This window comes from Vipera berus (genome assembly GCF_964194415.1).
Source record: "Vipera berus genome assembly, chromosome: 6".
Classification (NCBI taxonomy): Eukaryota; Metazoa; Chordata; class Lepidosauria; order Squamata; family Viperidae; genus Vipera; species Vipera berus.
In genome coordinates this window covers 8,388,915-8,408,920 of record NC_138208.1, presented here as the reverse complement: position 1 = coordinate 8,408,920, position 20,006 = coordinate 8,388,915, and the positions used below count along the sequence as shown (strand labels likewise).

The 20,006-nt window shown below is 40.2% G+C and overlaps 2 protein-coding genes across 6 annotated transcripts in view; one reads left to right on the top strand and one right to left on the bottom strand.

Moving 5' to 3' along the window:
- Positions 1–6,510, bottom strand: part of INTS13 (integrator complex subunit 13) — a 37,432-nt gene extending 30,922 nt beyond the window's left edge. For 2 of the 3 annotated variants that reach the window (XM_081330823.1, XM_081330824.1), the window contains exons 1-3: positions 6,275–6,510; positions 2,881–3,112; positions 838–912 (exon numbers count right to left, since the gene is read on the bottom strand). In XM_081330823.1, coding sequence (XP_081186949.1) covers positions 838–912; positions 2,881–3,112; positions 6,275–6,405 — 438 coding nt within the window. In that variant the 5' untranslated portion in view covers positions 6,406–6,510. Of the gene's footprint in view, positions 1–837; positions 913–2,880; positions 3,113–5,769; positions 5,845–6,274 lie in introns of those variants that run through there. The other variant, XM_081330825.1, reaches the window with a different exon arrangement.
- Positions 6,221–17,705, top strand: FGFR1OP2 (FGFR1 oncogene partner 2). Of its 3 annotated transcripts, none has more exons than XM_081330860.1 (6): positions 6,221–6,456; positions 10,111–10,247; positions 11,132–11,249; positions 12,202–12,344; positions 13,380–13,493; positions 15,061–17,705. In XM_081330860.1, the coding sequence occupies exons 2-6, from the start codon at positions 10,113–10,115 to the stop codon at positions 15,190–15,192; spliced, it is 642 nt and encodes a 213-aa protein (XP_081186986.1). In that variant the 5' UTR covers positions 6,221–6,456; positions 10,111–10,112; the 3' UTR covers positions 15,193–17,705. The 3 variants fall into 3 exon arrangements, with proteins under 3 accessions (XP_081186986.1, XP_081186984.1, XP_081186985.1); XM_081330858.1 differs by having other exon boundaries at positions 15,058–17,705; XM_081330859.1 differs by having other exon boundaries at positions 6,247–6,473; positions 15,058–17,705.
- Positions 17,706–20,006: the final 2,301 nt, after the last annotated feature.

Genomic DNA, 20,006 nt, shown 5'->3' with positions numbered 1-20,006 from the left:
CTGAGTGCTATTGCTATTTGTTTTGCTTCAGTACAGTAATCTTTTTTTTAAATGAAACAAGAAATGAATGTACAGTTAAGTGACTTGCATATTTTCATGTGAACTGCGTACAGACTATGTTTGAAGTTGGTCAACCACAGACCAAACTCTACGAAGCATTGCTTCAACTGACAGTTGATATCCTACGATAGGAAAAGGCAAACGATTGACCAATGTTTTCTCAATCTGTTGATAAATACTTAGCCAACTGGTCAATACGTAGCTCTATGAAACAGAAATGGAATAATTCCTTGCTGACCAACCAGTTTGCCCCGTAAAACTAAACAGGAAACAGAAATGAAAATAAACTTGATGGGACTACAGTATCACTAGGAAAAACCAAACTGTCTCACTACTTTAAAAAAAAAGCATCATTTTATAACTTGGTATATTTCTGCAAGAATGAGTTGAATTTATCATTTGGCCATAAAACGCAGCAGATAATCTTGGGCTAGTCAATGTACCTCACCTTAAATGTATTCAACAGAATTGTTGAGAGAATAAAATGGGACAGGGAGGGGAGAATCGTAAGTTCCCTGGGTTTCATAAATGTGTGTCTGAGGTTTGCTTTGGATATACAACCTCTACAGATCACTCTGAATGGGAGGGACTGTTTCCACTTGCAGATGCCCTTTCAGTACTACAATCTCATCAACTAGTTCTTTAGCTGAATTTAAGCCGTGGCTGACCTAAATTTTTATTTTAGTAGAATCTATCTCTGTCTGAATCCAAACAAACATTTGTCTGTTTTATGGTGAAGTAAATGCAATTGTGTGGACTCCGAATGACTTAATTTACCTCCTGCAAGTTTTGGTCTTCCTGGTTCCACGAGTTTAAGACATTTGCTCCAGAATCACTTACAATGAAGTTCACCTGAAAGTGTAGGTAAAGGTTTAATGAGGCAAACCAACATTGCTCAAATGTATCCATGATTTGATTTGATTTGATTTTATTAAATTTATATGCCGCCTTTCTCCCTGAGGACTCAGGGAGGCTCACAACAATAAAAATTAAAAAAACAGAGTAAAAAATTTAAAAAAGAATTAAACAACAAATGCAAAATTACGAGACAATTTAACCCAGTAAAAGTGGGTTAAGTGTAACCCTGAGAACCTTTTAAGAAAGATAACCCCATTGCAGGTTACTGGAGGAAGAGTTTATCACCTCATGTGAAAGAGAAGAGTCAATCAATACATTGCCTAAAATTTCAGTCCAAGGCAGCATCTTATGCCTTCAAATGGGACAGCTGATAAATGTCCTATGCGTATGCTAGATCAGCAGTTCCCAACCTTTTCTATACCACGCAGCCCTGGAATTCTTCTGATATATTCTCGCACCCCTTGCAAAAGTAATAGCTGGTTATGCATGTACACTATAATTTTGAAACTGCTAAACCCAAATTTCCGCACCCCCTGGAGTATCGTCTCGCACCCCCGGCTGGGAACCCCTGTGCCAGATTATATAATAGCATACAGTTCAAATAAAAATGCCCGGACGTCGTTTTATTCTCACAGGAATACCTTTATGAGGCTTCGTCAAAGAACGTGCTATAAAAATTGAAATCATCAATTAAGAATGTTTCCGGATTCTTTAGATTGCAATCTCAGCATACTTGTCAGCCCTGCAGTCAACCGTGACCTGAAGGATATGCTGCCCGCCCCCCCCCCGCCCCAGTAAAGGTAGGAGGGAGGTAAAAGGATAACGGGGGTCTGTTATCTCTTTGCTATGGTTTGGCACATTATATGAACGTATAGTCCAGGGATAGGCAACCTCGGCTCTTTTATGACTCATGGACTTCAACTCCCAGAATTCCAGCATAGCTGACGCTGGAATTCTGGGAGTTGAAGTCCATGAGTCATAAAAGAGCCGAGGTTGCCTACCCCTGGTATAGTCAATGCATCTGTGCAAAAACTGGAAGGGGAAAAATGCCAGAAATGGCCTCCATATTGTTGGCACTTAGCACCTGATATCCTAGCTCCAATTTGACTGTAAAAATTAAAAGAAAAGGGGGGAAAAAACCAGAATCCTCGGGAGCCTGCTTTACTGAAAACATGGATGGGACTGTGTTATGAACTAAGCTTCCAGTGGCATGATTTTCCACTGTGTATATTTAAATATATTCTAATTTAATACTGAGCCTGAACAATTTTGTATTTTAAAAAGCGTGCAGGGCAAGTTGTCTAAATAGCAAAAATGCAAGATGTACAGTATGTTAGATTAGAATCCTCAGTTGTTGAATTAATGAAAAGTGCATTCCAGTGAACTCAAAATAAATACAGGGAGTCCTCGACTTTTCTATGACTTTTTTTTACTCTTAAGAAAGACCGTTGCAGAATCCCCGCGGTCATGGGATCACAATTCAGATGTTTGGCAACTGAGTCGTATTTATGACAGTTGCAGTTTCCCAAGGTCACGTGATCCCCCTTTGCAATCTTCTGACAAGCAAAAGTCAATGGGGGAAGCCAGATTCATTTAAAAACCGTGTTACTAACTTAAGAATTACAGGGATTCACTTAACAACTGTGGCAAGAAAAGTTCGTAAAATGGGACAAAATTCCCTTAACAAATGTCTCGCTTAACAACGTAAATTTCAGGCTCAATTGTGGTCATGAGGACTACCGGTATACATTGCCTTATGTTACTATACAGAATCAATATTTAACATTAAACCCTTATTTGATTCGTGGGGATTTGACTTACTCTGATTGTGAATATAACATTCAACTATCATGGTGACCAAAACTCACGACTTAGCATGAAGTACGAATAAGAAAAGTAGCAGAGAACCTCTTATTTACAAAACCTTATTATTTATAAAAGATAATTGTTACCGGTACTTACTAGTTTTTTAAAGGGAAATATATCATACATTATCCTACAGTATTCCATGGAGGACTCCACTGAACAAGTCCAGAGCGATCGGGATATGGGTGCAAGCGGTATGATTCCTTGCGTCCGATTCTTTATTAACATGTCAAACTCAACATGTTGTCTACAGGATTCTGCCATATATGGACAGTGATCTACCACAAAAACTGTTTTGTGTGACTCCGAGAAAAGCTTCATTTTCTTTCTGCAACAAATTAAATGAAAGATTTAGGCAAACGCTGTATAAATTAAAAACTAGGCTATTAAACATAGGTGATACTATGACGACAACATTGAAAATTCTCTGCGTAAAACAGCTTCTTACACACACGAAAGATTATGCTTTAAACAAAATTAAACCAAAAGGACTGCACTGCAGGGAGGGAGGGAGAGAGGGAGGGGGAAAGAGAGAGAGAAATCACAAAAATGAAGATATGAAAGTATCTGGTTAAGTTTTCAGATATTTATAATACTTTACATTCTTAAGTTACAGTTCTATACCCACTGAATTTGAACTGGGCAATTTTTCATTTCACTATTAAGATATGTTCGATCCTGTTGTTTCATATGTATTCATATTTTATGTTCCAAACTGACGTAAGAGAATTCCATGAAACTATTAGATGCCAGTATTGACCCAAAAAAAAAACCCAGGATTTTTTTTTATGTTTTCTTTCTTTATGTCCTAAGCAGATCTGATCCCACTTGGCTTTTCTGAGGTCAGCTAAGGTCAGCCAGGTGCTACAACTTCCTGCTCCTAGATTGTGAACCCAGCAGAAAACACACACACACATACACATATCCTGGAATGCAGCAGTGGCAAACTGCTTCCTGATTGTTGACAAGAAAACCACATGGACAGGTTGAACTACAACTAGACAGGTTCAATGAACGCTTTGTTGTGATCTTAGGATAACATAATTCAAAAAAGTTCTGAATATATATATATATATATATATTTTAACCTTCACCAAAATAACATCACAAAGACTTCCTGGTGTTCCGCCTTGCACATTCCTTAAAGCTTACAGCTTTCCTACTGTTCCACACAACATGCTAAACAAAATAAGATTTGTTGTTAATTGTGTGTCCTGCAAACCTATGGGAATAGGTGATGAATGGATTCAAGCGAGATGGACTTTGCATTCAGGGTGGAGTAACTGAGCAAAAACTCAAAGTTAGTACAGACTATGAGCATCTGCAGAGGCATCCTGACAACATCAAACAACCTGACTTAGGCAAGTCCTTTTGCATGATTATTTTGGTTTTGTGGCTTGGCATCAACACGGCTCGGATTCTGGGAGACAAATCTGCAATTGCTGCAGGAGGACAGAGCCTGGACAGACCCCTTCCTCACTTCCTGCAGTTGCTGAGCAAGATGGTTGTTAAACAGGCTGGGGGGGGGGGGGGAAACGCCACACAGGTAGTCCTCGACTTACAGTCACAACCAATCCCCACATTTCTCTCGCTAAGCTAGACGTTTCTTAAATGAGTTTTGCCCCATTTCACGACCTTTCTCGCCACAGTTGAACGAATTGCTGCAGTTGTTAAGTTAGCACCACCAAGTCCAATTGCTTCTTGACAAAGCTCTTTTCAGACAATCAGGACCTGGATGATTGAGAATCTCCATAGACAAATTAAAAAAAAATCTGCTTTCAGAAAACTCTAAACAGCCACTTCTAGTCTAGTGCAGGGGTTCCCAACCTGTGGGCCACAGCCCACTAGCGGTCCGTGGCCTATTCACAATATATTATGATGCTTTTTCATGAGACTAGTCAGGGATTCATGTTGAGAGCATCTCGGAATCTTTAGAGGAATTTCCCAATTTTCAAGTGACATTTTATCAGAATTTCTAGACATAGGAATCTAAATTCAGCTTTATATTCTGCATGGTCTAGGGCAGGGGTAGGCAACCTTGGTTCTTTTATGACTCGTGGACTTCAACTTGAACAAGCCGGCCTGGTCTGATGGGTTTAGGGGTATTTTAACGTTTTGTATTAATCTATTGAATTGGGCTATTGTATTTAATATTTCTTTTAATTTTTATATATTGTATTTTATTGTATTGCCCTGTACACCGCCCTGAGTCCTTCGGGAGAAGGGCAGTATAAAAATTAAATTATTATTATTATTATTAACTCCCAGAATTCCTGAGCCAGCCACGCTGAGAGGGGAAAGGGAGAGGTTTCCAAGCTGAGCCGTGCTGGCTCAGGAATTCTGGGAGTTGAAGTCCACGAGTCATAAAAGAGCCAAGGTTGCCTATCCCTGGTATAGATTATTAAATATCCTGACAATCCTTACAAAATGATGGACTATTTTCTTGTTCCTTTGCAGACAAAAAGATTCTTGATTGCTGCCATACTCACCACTTTTTAAAAAGTCCACGAGTCATAAAAGAGCCAAGGTTGCCTGCCCCTGGCCTAGGCCGCTTTATGACTCGTGGACTTCAACTCCCAGAATTCCCGAGCCAGGCACACTGAGGGAGAAGGGAGTGTTTCCAGGCTAAGCCATGCCGGCTCATGAATTCTGGGAGTTGAAGTCCACGAGTCCTAAAAGAGCCAAGGTTGCCTGCCCCTGGTCTATGGAGATTCTCAGTCATCCAGGTCATGGATGAAGAAGCTTCTTGGATGAGAAGCCAAACATCTTCAAAGGAAAAGCAAGAAAATCCAGTTGCCTCTTGGGGGGAAAAAAGGACTTTTGGGGCCTTCCAGGATCTGCTCCCCTTTGCAACCCAGATGGCACGTGGGAAGCCTGCTTCAAAGAAGAGCCCCCACCAGTATTTTTCAACCCCTAACGACCCGCCCATAAAACACAGACACACACACACAGAGACACACACACAAGCATCGTATGTTGCCTTACAGCAGCCACTCTTGACTTTCAAGACTCTCTTCTACTTCAACGGAGAAGATCGCGCCTGCGCTCTAAGCATCTTTCCCTCTCGGGTAAATAACTGGGGGGGAGAGAGAGAGAATGAGGAGGAAACTGACATCTCGCGAGACTTTGGAGCGAAAACCCTCATTGGCTGGGGAATTCCCCGCCTCTTTTCAGGGCTAGGAAACCTCGCGATGTTTCCTGACAAAGTTGCCGCCTTTCCTCCGGGAGGGAGCGTCGAGGGAGGGAAAAAGCAAAAAAACAAAAACAAACCAAAAACCAAAAACAACCCGCCTCGCGATATTTCATTACCTAGGGAGCAGGGCAGGGGGAGGGAGGGAGAGAGAGAGAGAGAGAGAGAGAGAGAGAGAGAGAGAGAGAGAGAGAGAGAGAGAGAGAGAGAAAAGAAGCCAAATCTCGCGATAACTGACTTCGCCCGCATCGTCTCTCGCTCGCGCTCTGTGGCGGCGAACGGCTTCTCGCGCGTACCTACCTCACCGCTGCCTCATGGGGACGCCCGGCCGGCCGGTGCCGCTTCCTCTTGTCCTTCGAGCTGCCGCCGTGTGAAGGGGCGACGCGGTAGGCGGACGGCGAAGCGGCGGGGCCGCCGGCGTCCTTCCACATCCTCGCCTGCGCTGCGCCCTCCCGGTGGAGAGGAATGAGTTGGAACCATCGGTGAGGAGAAGTTTAATGTATGTGTGTGTGTGTGTGTGCGTGCGTGTTTCCCCCCCCTTTTCTTCTGGCTGGGTGCGCGCGCACTCGCCTCCGATGTGGATGCGCGCGGGAGGGGGGGCGAGAGAGAGAGAGAGAGAGAGAGAGAGAGGCAAAGCCGCGCTCTGATTGGCTGGCGGGGTGGGCGCGCGGGCGCGGCGGTTCGGAAGGCCGTTAAACGCTTCCTGAGGGGAAGCCGCTTTTCTCCCCTTCAGGCCGCGGGGCTCTCCTGGAAACGGGGCGGCCCTGCCTGGGGGAGTTCCTCCGTCCTGGCCCGGCTCCTTCGCCGGTCTGAGGGAGCAATGCCGGGCCCGGCGGGAGGTGGGCCGAGCTCGACCCAGAACTCTTGGGTCTCCTCTCCTCTCCTTCAACGGGGCTTGGGTGTCCCCTCATCCCCCGCTTTTTTTTCTTTTTTTTTGCCAGTGTGTTGTGTGGATATTTAGGCCTATTCGTTTTATACTTTTTCCTGAGCTTCGTTGGGAGTTTAGTTTTTGGCACTGTGGGTAAACAGAGCAAACACACACACACACACACACCGCTCTTGCAGCACTGATGATGTTACCTAGTTTGGGTAATGAAACATCTGCAAGAAAAACACCAAGCTCAGAGAGCACCAAGGACCAAACAATCGTCCTCTTCCATCTCCTCCTTCCCTTCCCCTTCTCTCTGCAAACCCCTCTCCCTTCTAGCACTGACAGTGTTACCTAGTTGGGTCATGAAACGTCTGCAAGAAAACCACCAAGCTCAGAAAACATCAAGGACAACGACCTCGTCCTCCTCCACAAACCCCTCCTACTTCTAGTGCTGACAGTGTTCCCTAGTTGGGTCATGAAACGTCTGCAAGAGAACCACCAAGCTCAAGAGAGCACCAGGGACCCCTCCATCCTCTTCCTCCCTGCAAACCCATCTCCCTTCTATTACTGATGATGTTACCTAATTTGGTAATAAGACATCTGCAAAAAGATACCCAACCTCAGAAGCACCACCTACTTGTCCTTCCTCCTCTTTGCCTGAAATGGTATAGGGTTTCCTGCCTGAGCAGGGGGTTGGACTAGATGACCTCCAAGTTCTTCTTCTTCTTCTTCTTCTTCTTCTTCTTCTTCTTCTTCTTCTTCTTCTTCTTCTTCTTCTTCTTCTTCTTCTTCTTCTTCTTCTTCTTCTTTTCTTTTTCTTCTTCTTCTTCTTCTTCTTCTTCTTCTTCTTCTTCTTCTTCTTCTTCTTCTTCTTCTTCTTCTTCTTCTTCTTCTTCTTCTTCTTCTTCTTCTCCTTCTCCTTCTCCTTCTCCTCCTCCTCCTTCTCCTTCTCCATCATCATCATCATTATTATTATTATTACTATTATTATTATTATTATTATTATTATTATTATTAATTATTATTCTCTTCCCTGCAAACCCACTTCTAGCATTGATAATGCTTCCTAGTTCTGTAGTGATACATTTGCAAGAAAATAACCAAGATCAGAGAGAGCACCAAGAACCCCACAGTTTTCCTCCTCTCCACAACCCCCCCCCCTTCTAGTACTGATGGTGGTTATTTAGTTGGGTCATGAAATATGAACCCCAGTCAAGGAGCTACCAGCTTAAACAAATAATTTCAACTCTAAGCAATAGCCTAATCAAGGAACCCCCAAGAAGACACCCACCAACATCGACAGGGCAAGCCATCAGTATATAAACAGAACAAAGCCCGCTCCCTTCTAGCACTGATGCTGTTACTTAGTTGGGACATGAAACGTCTGCAGGAAAACAACCAAGCTCAGAGAACAACCAAGCTCAGGCCCTACGGTTCTCCTCCTCCTCCTCCACCATTCCACACATCTCATTCTCTTCCAGCACTGAGGATGTTACCTAATTGAGTCATGAGATATCTGCAAAAAAGATCAAGATCAGAGAGCACCAAGGACCCCACAATCCTCCTCCTTCCCTTCCATTCTATCAACCTCACCCCTCCCTTTTAGCACTGATATGTTACCTAGGTGGGTAATGAGATGTCTACAAGAAAACCACCAAGCTCAGAGAGCACCCAGGACTCCACTGTTTAGCCTTTAGCAACATGTTCATTTTTACCAAAACGTACTATCGCCTCAAAATTCAGGCACCCAGGAAATGTTGATGATTAGCTCTTTGCAGGTGTAATTTACTCACAAGTGTTGTCCCTGATCCTTAATTGAAATTATTCAAAATTTTGTGATTACAGATACAACACAGCTTACATTTTGCATATGTCATTGTAGTTTGGTGCCTGTGACAGTTTCTTGGCTTCCCATTTAATTTCAAATGCAGCCAATAATGGCTTCCCTCCATGGCTGCATCTCTATTTCACCTAGTTCACAAATACTATGCAGTATGCTGAGTGATACTGATAAGGCCACCCTATGGATTTGATATTCAGATTTTTCTAGGTTAGAGAAAGTGATTAATGATCATTGAAGAGACTTAATTTCTAAACAAGGTGACCCAGAAAACCAATAGACATCTAAAAACAGTAAGAAAACTTTGCAGAAAGGGTTATGTTTTAATTTAGGAGCTTTATTTAAAGACTCATTTGTCATTTCATTTTCTGTTACAAAAACTCTACATGTGTGTCAGACAGGAAGTATTAAATTAGGGTAATTTGTAAAGTAGGTTCTTGTTGCTGCAGCTGCTTCGTGACAAATAATACCTCTGAACAGGAAAGGGCGGCCTGAATTGCTTTTGTATTTTACTAGTGTCACCATTTAGCGAGGGTGCAATAACTACGAGCAGTAGATTCCTTCTGTGAAATCAAAACTTATTAAACTTTCCTCTGATTCTGATGTTGTATCTGATGTTGTATTATGAGGGTGCAAAAGGTTTTTTACATCATTATTGGTGTATACATTGTCAATAAAGATGCCTCATTCGCCAGGGGGCATATATATTTATACAATACTGCAGACATGTCAAACACAAGGCCCGGGGCCCAGATCCGGCCCGCGAAGTGGTTTCATGCGGCCCGTGAAGCCATCCTGGAAACAGTAAGGGAATGGCCCCCACTGCCTTGGCCCTGGCCCAGAGACCCTCAGATCTGTCCCACTCCTGCCCAGGCCCCCATAGGCACCCTTGATGCGAATGATGTAGAGCTGGCCACGCCCACCCAGTAGGCCATACACACTCTAGCCACGCCCACCCAGTAGGCCACACCCACCCTGGCCACACCCACCCGGCCCCCTGAGGGCAACCGCGATGCTGATGCGGCCCTCAATGAAATTGAGTTTGACACCTCTGCAATACTGTTTCAAAAATTAAGAGGTCTCCCAACATAAATTTCAGAATATGTAGGTTAATATTCTAATCAAAATACAGGACATCCAGATTGGAAACATGGCAATATCATTTCCAAGCTGTGATTTACAAGTGGTATAAATTAAGACAGTCCTGTGGAGAACTTGACTTGCAAGTCCCTTAATCTTGCTTCTGTACTGCATCGAGATACTTGATGTAGGATAATACTGTAAAGGACATTAACAAAAGGAAGAGGACTTGTACATTTTCGTACTTCACTCAGTCTGCATGTTCAGGATGTGAGGCAGCTTACACTGCTTCTGACAAAGTGGAATGATAGCTGGTATTATATAGCATCTTATTTTAATTTTTAGAAATGAGTTGCACAATTGAGAAGGCCCTAGCTGATGCCAAAGCATTAGTGGAGCGACTAAGAGAGCATGACACTGCAGCAGAAGCTCTCATTGAGCAAACTACCGATCTCAACAAACGAGTGGAAGCAATGAAACAGGTTTCTCTTCTCATTTAATTATTATTCAGAAGCTGACTGCTTCGTTATGGTATTTTAAGACTTAAAAGTGCAAAATGCTCGGTTCTACACTTTGATAAGGCTATAAGGTATTGAATGTTATCTTTTTTGCATGAGCATTGCGATTAAAAACGGCATTTCACTTTTTAAGAGTGCAAAGCTTGACATTTTAAAACATAATAGTTCAGTTACTATATAATATTCCATAATTTTACAAATCCTCATGTATCTACTCTCAAACAGAGAACCTATTTTGCATTTTTTGCCCTGATTAGATTTTCTTAATTATTACTATGAATCAAGAATGTAAATATGAACAACAGTACAAGCATAACATAATCTAGAATTACGTAGTTAAAATCTGTTCTCTAACATCTGAAATGGTACCATTAAAACCTATTGCCCATCTCTTAATTAGTGAAGGTGCCAGATGAACATGTTAAAGTTGTAGACTATTTCTTTTGCAGTTAATTTTAAGCAATATTACAATATTTACCTTTGCAGTGGTAAATGGTATTTTTTAAAATGCTGCAACATTTTTAATATTTATGGCAAACAATAATTTGTAATATGATTGCAGCATGCTAATGTTTTCACAAGAAGCTTCAGACAGACATTTTAGTGAGTTCAATTTTACTGAAATAGAATTTTATTTCAATGAAAAAATTAAATATTCTGTATTTTATGGTTAAGTTGTTCAGAATGTTCAGCTTTTAAATTCACATTTGAAAACTATAAAGACAAAGTTTTATGGGTTCATAGTCTAATTATACTGTATCAAAATGTTTTGAAATTGAAGATCATCTTTGTTTTTAATACCAGATGTCTGATAATTTTTTGCCATTCTGTCTGTTTTATGATTTCAGTACCAGGAAGAAATTCAAGAACTTAATGAAGTAGCAAGACATAGGCCTCGGTCTTCCTTGGTCTTGGGTATCCAGCAGGAAAATAGACAGATCAGAGAACTACAACAAGAAAATAAAGGTGAATAAGCATTCAGTTTAAGAATAGTCCTGCTTACTATCAAAATAGTCCAAGGTTTCTCTTTAAAATTCAGCATGCTTTATTAGGATAGCCAAATACTTAATAGCTTACAATAATACATCAGTACATCTTCCTATTATGATGTGCATAAGCCAGTAAAATATCTGAAGCATCTGTTGCAGTTATTTCCAACTTCTGGTGCTTTAGTATGTATGCATGTCGGGAGCGGAGAGCTAATGTAATAATACGATTTTGTACACATTTTAATGTATCATTCTTAACATGGCATTGGAAGTATGCAGCATTAGAGCCAAACGCAGGCAAAGTCTTAGGGTTGGTGTTGGCCCTTCTTAAAGGAGCCAGGTATTTTCCTAGCTCACTCAGTAAGTACATAGGATCAAGAAAATTTTCCTTTTGAGTTCAAGGGATATTGTCAGAACTGGCAAGCGTCTTTGCCCAAGTACTTAGGACTTAGATACTAAATACCTGTACATTGCTTTATTATTTGCAGTGTAATTTGCTTTACAAATATTTTTGTAATATAATATTTTATAAATTTAAATAGCCTTTTTGCCAACTGTTATTGTGAATACTATTCTAATTATTAGAAATAGCTGCATTTTAAATAACCTCTCTTACTTCCCTTGGCCATATGCTATGCTTCAAAATACTTAAAACTGTTTTCTTACATGGGGTCGTATAAGCTTTTCATGATGAAGTAGCAGTAGTCCATAAAAGTAAAAACTTTGGAAACTGCTAATATATTTCACAGTATTTGAATTATCTGCACAGATAAGAAATTTTTCCTTCATGAGATACTTAAAGGCAATCGACTCTGTGATTCTATTTATCAAGTAGAAGGGGTTTTTTGTATTTATGTAGGGCTAACTTGTATATAAATTTAATAAATAAAAATACCCACGCATGTTAAATTTGCTTTGTATTTTGACAGAACTCCGAACGTCTCTCGAAGAACATCAGTGTGCCTTGGAACTAATAATGAGCAAATATAGAGAACAGATGTTTAGATTGCTCATGGCCAGCAAAAAAGATGATCCGGGTATAATAATGAAGTTAAAGGAACAGCACTCCAAGGTAGCATGCCCTTAATATTTATGTAAATCTCTTCTGGTACTATGCTTTATTTTGGGTACTACAGATTGGATTTGCTGTCTTAATTTGGTACAAATCAATACACAACTTAAATCAAATTTTACATTCTTGATCTGCAAAATGGCAGCGAGAGAAGGAAAATTTGCAAAATCAAAACCGGTCCTTTGTTAAGGATGTAGTTGAATCAATAGCAATCACAATAGCATTTAGACTTATATACCGCTTCATAATACTTTACAGCCCTTTGAGCAGTCTACAGAGTCGGCATCTTGCCCCCAACAATCTGAGTCCTCATTTTAATGACATCAGAAGGGTGGAAGGCTGAGTCAACCTTGAGCCAATCAGGATCGAAGGAATCGAACTCCTGGCAGGGGGCAGAGTCAGAATGCAATACTGCATTCCAACCATTGCACCACCAGGGCTCATCTTTGTGGAGCTATCCTTTGCACCAGACATGGCACCCTGAAATAAGATCATCCCTCCTGGTAGATCACTTTAGCTATTATATAGACATGGATGTGGTTTCTTTATTAGCCAATAAATACTTAAAATCTCAAAAAAAGCTAGCAAAATATTGATTGATTTTATTTAATTTGTATTGCCCACCATGTCACCTCTGGGTGGGTCACAGTAACAATGATATTCAGCTATGGTTTCTATAAAACTTTAGAGATGTACTGTATGGACATCAAGTCCCAGAATTCTCCACCAGCATGGTCATTGCTAAGAACTGTGGAAATTCAAATCCACACAGCTCAAAATTTTATAGATAGGTTCTGTGATCATAACTAATATTCAATCTACAAGAAATAATGTATTGGCTTGAAAACCATTTATTATGAAGCTATTTATTGTGGAGGAAATATAAGACTTAACCAAAAATTAAACTAGCTTTTTTCCCCAATTGATTACACATTATGAATATGAATATGGTCTGCTGTAACAGCAAAACAGCATTCAGGTGGTATTTTAAAATCTAAAGTATTGTTTGTTAATGTTACTTTACTCTTGATTTAGGAATTACAAGTACACGTGGACCAAATCACAGAAATGGCAGCAGTGATGCGAAAAGCCATTGAAATTGATGAGCAGCAGGGTTGCAAAGAACAAGAACGTATTTTTCAGCTTGAGGTAGGTTTTAAACTATGGAAAAACGAATACATGTTTTTAAACTAGTGAATTCAAAGAATTATTAAGATAATGTTAAAGTCACATGCCTACCTGAAGATAAATTGTATTGAGTAATCTGGAAGTGTTCTTTTTACAAATCCAGTATAAACACAGCTGACTTTTCAATGTACAATGGAAAACAGTGTCTAGTTTATAATTAAAGATTTGTTTTAAAAGATAGGTGTTCAGATTCTCAATTTGTTTGCTCAGAGTGGCGAGAAGAAATGCTGTTCTTAGTAACTTCTATTTAGTTCCTGAACTAAAAGCACCGTTTGTTCACATATACCTCTGCATCCCACTCCATGTCCAGCTGTCTAGACTTAGGTTGAATTCCAGGGGAAATGACAGCTACAGGTAGTCTTTGAATTATGACCACAATTGAGCCCAAATTTTTTGTTGTTGAGTGAGTTTTGCCCCATTTTATGACCTTTCATGCCACAATGGTTAAATGAATCACTGTAGCAACATGGTTGTTAAATGAATCTGGCTTCCCCATTGACTGTGCTTGTCAGAAGGTCTCAGAAGGGGATCACATGACCCTTGGTCACTGCAACCATTCGTAATTGTGAGTCAGTTGCCAAGCGTCTGAATTTTTGATCACATGATTATGGGGATGCTGCAGAAGTAGTAACTAGGAAAAACGGTCTTAAATCACATGTTTCAGTGCCGTCGTAACTTTGGGCGGTCACTAAACAAAATGTAAGTCGAGGCTACCTATATTTTGCATGGCTATAAAGTGCTGTTGCCTCAACCAATTCACGAGGTCCCTTTGTTTTTTCCCCTCCCTTACAGTCAGAACGAGAGGGTAGAGTTTCGAATTAAAAAAAAAAGTATATCTGCCGCATAATCTGAATTTTAATAGTTTCCCATACCCTTGAAAAGCTGAAATCTTCCTGAGAAAATCTTTGTGTGCCCTCCTGGCCTCTAATGAGTAACTCCTCTAGTAAAAAGAGGCTTAGCTTGGGTGCATCAGTACACTGGTACTCTGGTATTCAAGGATGGGACATCAACGCCACCTCAAGGGATGGGACCGTAGAAGAATGTGGAGATAACCTTGATGAAAGAACGCATTAAGGCAGACATGTCAAACACAAGGCCCGGGGGGCGGATCCGGCCCACGAAGTGGTTTCATGTGGCCCGCGAAGCCATCCTGGAAACAGTGAGGGAATGGCCCCCACTGCCTTGGCCCTGGCCCAGAGACCCTCCTTCTGCCAGAGACCCTCAGATCTGTCCCACTCCTGCCCAGGCCCCCATAGGCACCCTTGATGCGAACGATGTAGAGTTGGCCATGCCCACCCGGTAGGCCATACGCACTCCAGCTGCGCCCACCCAGTAGGCCTCGCCCACCCTGGCCATACCCACCCGGCCCCCCAAGGGCAACCACAATGCTGATGTGGCCCTCAATGAAATTGAGTTTGACACCCCTGCATTAAGGAAAGAGAAACAACCATTTAGTGCTGGGAACGGGAAGAGTGTTTTAATACTTTGTCATGCCACTTTAAAAGCATCATTTTGTTGCCTACAGCAGGAAAACAAAGGACTGAGAGAAATACTGCAGATCACCAGAGAATCGTTCCTGAATCTTAAAGAAGATACATCAGAAAGTACATCTCTGTCAGCACTAGTAACAAACAGTGACTTGAGTCTGAGAAAAAATTAAAGCTCTTACGAAGATGGTCTGTCGTAACAGCAAAACGTATCAGGCATCCCTTATCAGAGCAGAGGTTTTCTAATGGGCATTGAGAAATTAATATATCCGAAATCCGGTTTATTCTTTTACACCGTGTATAGTATATAATACTCAGCGATTGGTGTACGAAAATATCAAGTCATTCAGAGCACAGTCATACACAGTAACTGATCTACTCCAGGACACAGTCACTGTATTGCTGATGTTTTTAATCTGTTGCTTTCTTAAATTTAAGAGGGGTGGTTTCGTAAGAACTCAGTTTTAGAGCATTGCTAGTGTAACCCTTGAAACTCTCTGCCATGTGGGCAGGAACTTCATTTTTAAATACAATTAATTCCACACATACATTAAGTAATAGCACTTTTTTTAAAGATAAGGTGCTTTTTAAGATAACTTCATTGGGGAAGATGGCAGGGCTGGTGAAAAATTTGCTGGCATTTGTGGTTAGTGTTAAGCATATTTAGCTCTTCTCAAAACTTATGGATTAATAGGATGTGTTAAGATCAGCCAGTAAGCAATAACAGTTGAGGGAACTTTTGCACATTGAAGTACTTCTGAAATATATTCTTTTACAACCAGTAATTGATGGGAGCTACTGTAGAAAAAATACAAAAAATATTGTTTAGATCCCTATGAAATTTAACAGATTTCACATCATGTTTGGTTAGCATAAACATGCAAGAACTTTTGTACCTTTCAGTAAATCAAGATAGTCATTAACTTGTATGTAAATAACTTGAGGTTCATATGTGCTTTCATGTGAGATACCCTGTGAATTAAAAAAAACACGCTTATGAAATGCTTGAGTTTTTTAGAATATTTTTGGAGCTAACAATTACCCATTTATATAATGGGAAACACTTTGTGTTGATACCTTAAGCAGTGGGGTTCACGGTGTTCCATGCACACAATGCCTTTGTCCTTTTCTGCTCCTAGCTGGTGAAATGTCATAGCCCTTTGCAAAGTATTTCCAGAATGATGTATCAGGAAGTTGAATATTTGCCTTTGAAAGAAGAAACAGGATAGTTTACCTTTCCTAATTTGCTTCCATGATTAAGGGTATTTGGGAATTAAGGTTGAATGTAAAAGTGTCGCATAAGAGTAAACCTTAGATTTTAATAAGCGACTTTTCAAAAATGTACTGGGAGCCGCTCTTTTCGTATATGAGAGCAAATAAAGCATGGTTCTGACATAACGACATGGAAAAACAGGTAAATTTGTCCTGATAAGCTGAATCTTTTTGAAAATGGTTAGATGCATTTTTGTAAGAAGAGATTCTAGCCTTTGGGGAGCCTGGCTGAAAAAGTAGGCCTCCTGTAGTCATTTATAAACCACTTATGTTACAGTTAAGCCTAATAATGAAATTATTTCCATTGCTTTACTCTTTTGAGGAATGTACATAAAATTAAAAATGGAAGGGGACTATGTTGAATTCTCGAATTTGCTTGGAATAACACTTGGTGATACAGGTTAGGATCAAATTTGCATGTCTTGTTACCGGTATAATGTTTTTCCCAAGTTGTTCCTAGAGGTTTTGTTAAGCTCATTAAGACTTTATCAGTAATCTGATTACACTGGTTGGGGAGAATCAAAGTTCTATTCCATCACTATTTAATCCTAATTTTAAAATGTGGCCTACTATTAACGCTTTTATTGCTAAATATTTTTAGCATAGTAGTTCAAACATAGTACATATTTAGTCAACAAATATTTTTAGCTGAACTCTAGATGTACATTCTAGATAATTTTCATATCTGGCATTCCAGTCTTAAAATACTTTCCACAACTTATTTATATTAATGCCAATAGTTTTCAAAAATGAGCCGCTCATTGATAATTTCAATATTCAGACATTTATGTCTATATCCAGTTTATTAAATACCTCAGTAAAAAGGAATTTATTCATAATTTTTGCTTAGAAAGATGAAATCTAACTTTACAAAGCAAAACTGTAGTCAAAAGATCTATTAGGCTGAGCACAAGAATTTGTATAACATGTTTTCCTTGTCTGGACAAGAATTTCTCAGATATGTCTCCCCCTTTGTAAATTCTAGAACATGTTTGTAAATAGAAGCTAACAAAAAATTATTTTCTTGATATTTGGTGTGTAAAGTAAAAACTATCTGTTGTGCACTTGATACAGCACTTGTCAAAATGCAGTCTTCCTCAGAACCTTACTATGTATATGTGGAAACTTTCAAGTTTGTGAAATAGATGTCATTAGCTCACCAATAATTATTTATGGAAAAGCATGCTTGAAAAATGTATGTGTAACTTATTGTGGTCATGTAGTTGAAACCTTCATTTGTCAAAGTGCGTACCTACCAATTACTTTCCTAGTCTGTGGCGTGTCCATTTTCTATCTCATTTTTGTATTGCAAATGCTTGAAATGACCTTATTGGTGAGAATGCATTCTGTACAGTAAACTTATTTTTACCAGTAAACCAGGTTGGGTAGATGTTTCAACAGTTCCATTTGGAGAAATGAAATCCCGTGTCCGATACAGCTGTTATAACCACTGAAGAAAACCCCAAGAATATGTAATAGTAGTTGATCAAATCCAGTCCTTTTTCTCGTTGAGCATAATCTTAATTCTTAATAATTAGGTTTTTCTATTGGATCGAACTGCAAGAAACTAATAGAAGCTTAGGAACTGTTGGAAGATAACGGGGATAAAGCCAATTACAGTTGATTTTCAATCAAGTATATAGATAGAAAAATTTGCATAACAGAAAAGTCCACAAAGTGACTGTCAGATTCCTTCACCCATAATTGCATACAACAGGGGTGTCAAACTACTGGCCTGTGGGCCGGACATGTCATGAGGAGACTGCACCCACCCCATTGCTGGCAATGGGGAAAAAGTTCCGATACGTCACGCGACGTCATGAGTTTGACATGTCTGGCATACAGCTTTTCAAACAAAGTAAAATATTTGTAGCTCGGTTAAAATGAAGAGTCCTTGTTCTCTAGTTTGGGATGGGGTTTTTTTTGGCAGATGTTTCATTACTCAAACTAGGTAACGCGATCACTGATGATGTTACCTATTTGGCGTAATGAAACTGCAAGAAAACAACCAAGCTGAGAGACCAACCAAAGATCCCTAATTTACAATTCCTGGTTAATCTACTCTTAAGGTTCCCAAATACCATTTTGTGTGTAAATGCTTTGTTGCTAGTGATCCCCTAATTAGAGAGCAATTCAGCAGCAGCAGCAAAGGACATTGTTCTCGTGAACATGTGTGCTTGCCTTTTTTTCTAAAGAGAAGAAATCTCACAAGGTGGATTTCGGCTTCTGCTTCTATTCATCTATCACCACCCTTCCCGAGCTCAAATGTTAACATAATTTAATTCACCTATAATTTTGTGGCCTCACAAATTCAGCAGCAAAAAAAATGCGAAGGAGCAACGCAAGTCTTTCACCTTCACCTGTTGATAGAAGACCTTGAGATCCAGGGTTGGGCCTGTTGGTGAATCTTGTCTTGGCCTCACCCTAACCCTTACCATACGATACAAAATTTAACCTTGAATCTTCTGTGATGTCTGGTTTTATCAGTCAGGAAACCCACTCGGAGCCTGGCTGGTTCGGTCTTCACATTCAAGGATCACCATTAGTTGTAGAAATGTTCTTGGAAGTTTGGTAGGAGGAGACACAAAGTCTGGCTTTTGGGAGGCTAGGCAAGATAACCAGAACCATTTCTTGTACTTTACTACAAGCCTGCTTAGGGCACAAAGAAAGAGCAGCACGCAGTGTGGTGGCCATCGTAGGTGAATTAGGAAACCTGATGCCAGTTAGAGCCCATTTATAGATTTGGTCCTACTAGGGAAGTTATTCCTAAACGAAACCCAAACAAGTCAAATAATCACTTTATTTCTGTAGTTCCTTTGGAATATCAAGGTGGCTTTGAACACTTCACTCTTTTTCTGGACTGGAAAACATTTAAGGCTCTTTAGATCAGGGATCCCCAACCTTGGCAACTTTAAGACCTGTGGACTTCAACTCCCAGAATTCCCCAGCCTTCTTGGAGTTGAAGTCCACAAATCTTAAAAGTTGCCAAGGTTGGGGATCCCTGCTTTAGATGAAAGGCAAGATAGGGATAGTACTGTGGAAGAAAAACCACGCTCACTTCCATTTTAAACTTACGTTTATTATAAAAAGGGATTGGGTGACTTTTGTTGGTTGCATTGTCAATTATAGCACGTTAAAAACTCATAGCTAATTGATTCCCGAGTGTCATGCCCTCAGATGTGACAATTCATCCCGGCACTAAAAAGTAGTCAGCAATACGAAACTGCTGGAGGCATGTTGGTTATCTTCACTCTTTCAACCTTAAAATGCAGCTGACCTATGAACAGCTACTACAAACTGCAACTGTACACCTTTTATCAAATCTACTGCCTCCTAACCCATCTTTCTTGCACTAAAAATTATTTCAGGTTTATATTTTTTTTGAAGGTCAAGCACAAGAATGGCTTTAGAAGATCTTCAAAAACATCCAACCATTGCTGCCATCCGTTTTAACTGTTTCAGACCGTAAAACAGCAGAGGGACACAACTTAAGACAATCCGGTCTGAAAATTACGGGTGTTTTTTCCAGAAATGGCAACAGCACAATCTGTTCTGCGGCCTCTTATCTGCAGCATACGTGGACGCAAAGGGGTGAGTTAGCAAAGCAATAAATTGCTTCTTTTCTGCACCAAGAAAATAGAAGGCATATCACGTTTCTCTTAAACGGGAGATATAAAACTGGTTTGGCTAGGCACTATTTTCTCACGTGAGAAAA

Coding starts and splice junctions, on each gene's coding strand:
- FGFR1OP2 (XM_081330858.1), top strand. CDS start 10,113: ATGAGTTGCACAATTGAGAAGGCCCTAGCTGATGCCAAAGCATTAGTG. Junction 11,250..12,201: donor ACTACAACAAGAAAATAAAG/GTGAATAAGCAT, acceptor GTATTTTGACAG/AACTCCGAACGTCTCTCGAA. Junction 13,494..15,057: donor AACGTATTTTTCAGCTTGAG/GTAGGTTTTAAA, acceptor TGTTGCCTACAG/CAGGAAAACAAAGGACTGAG.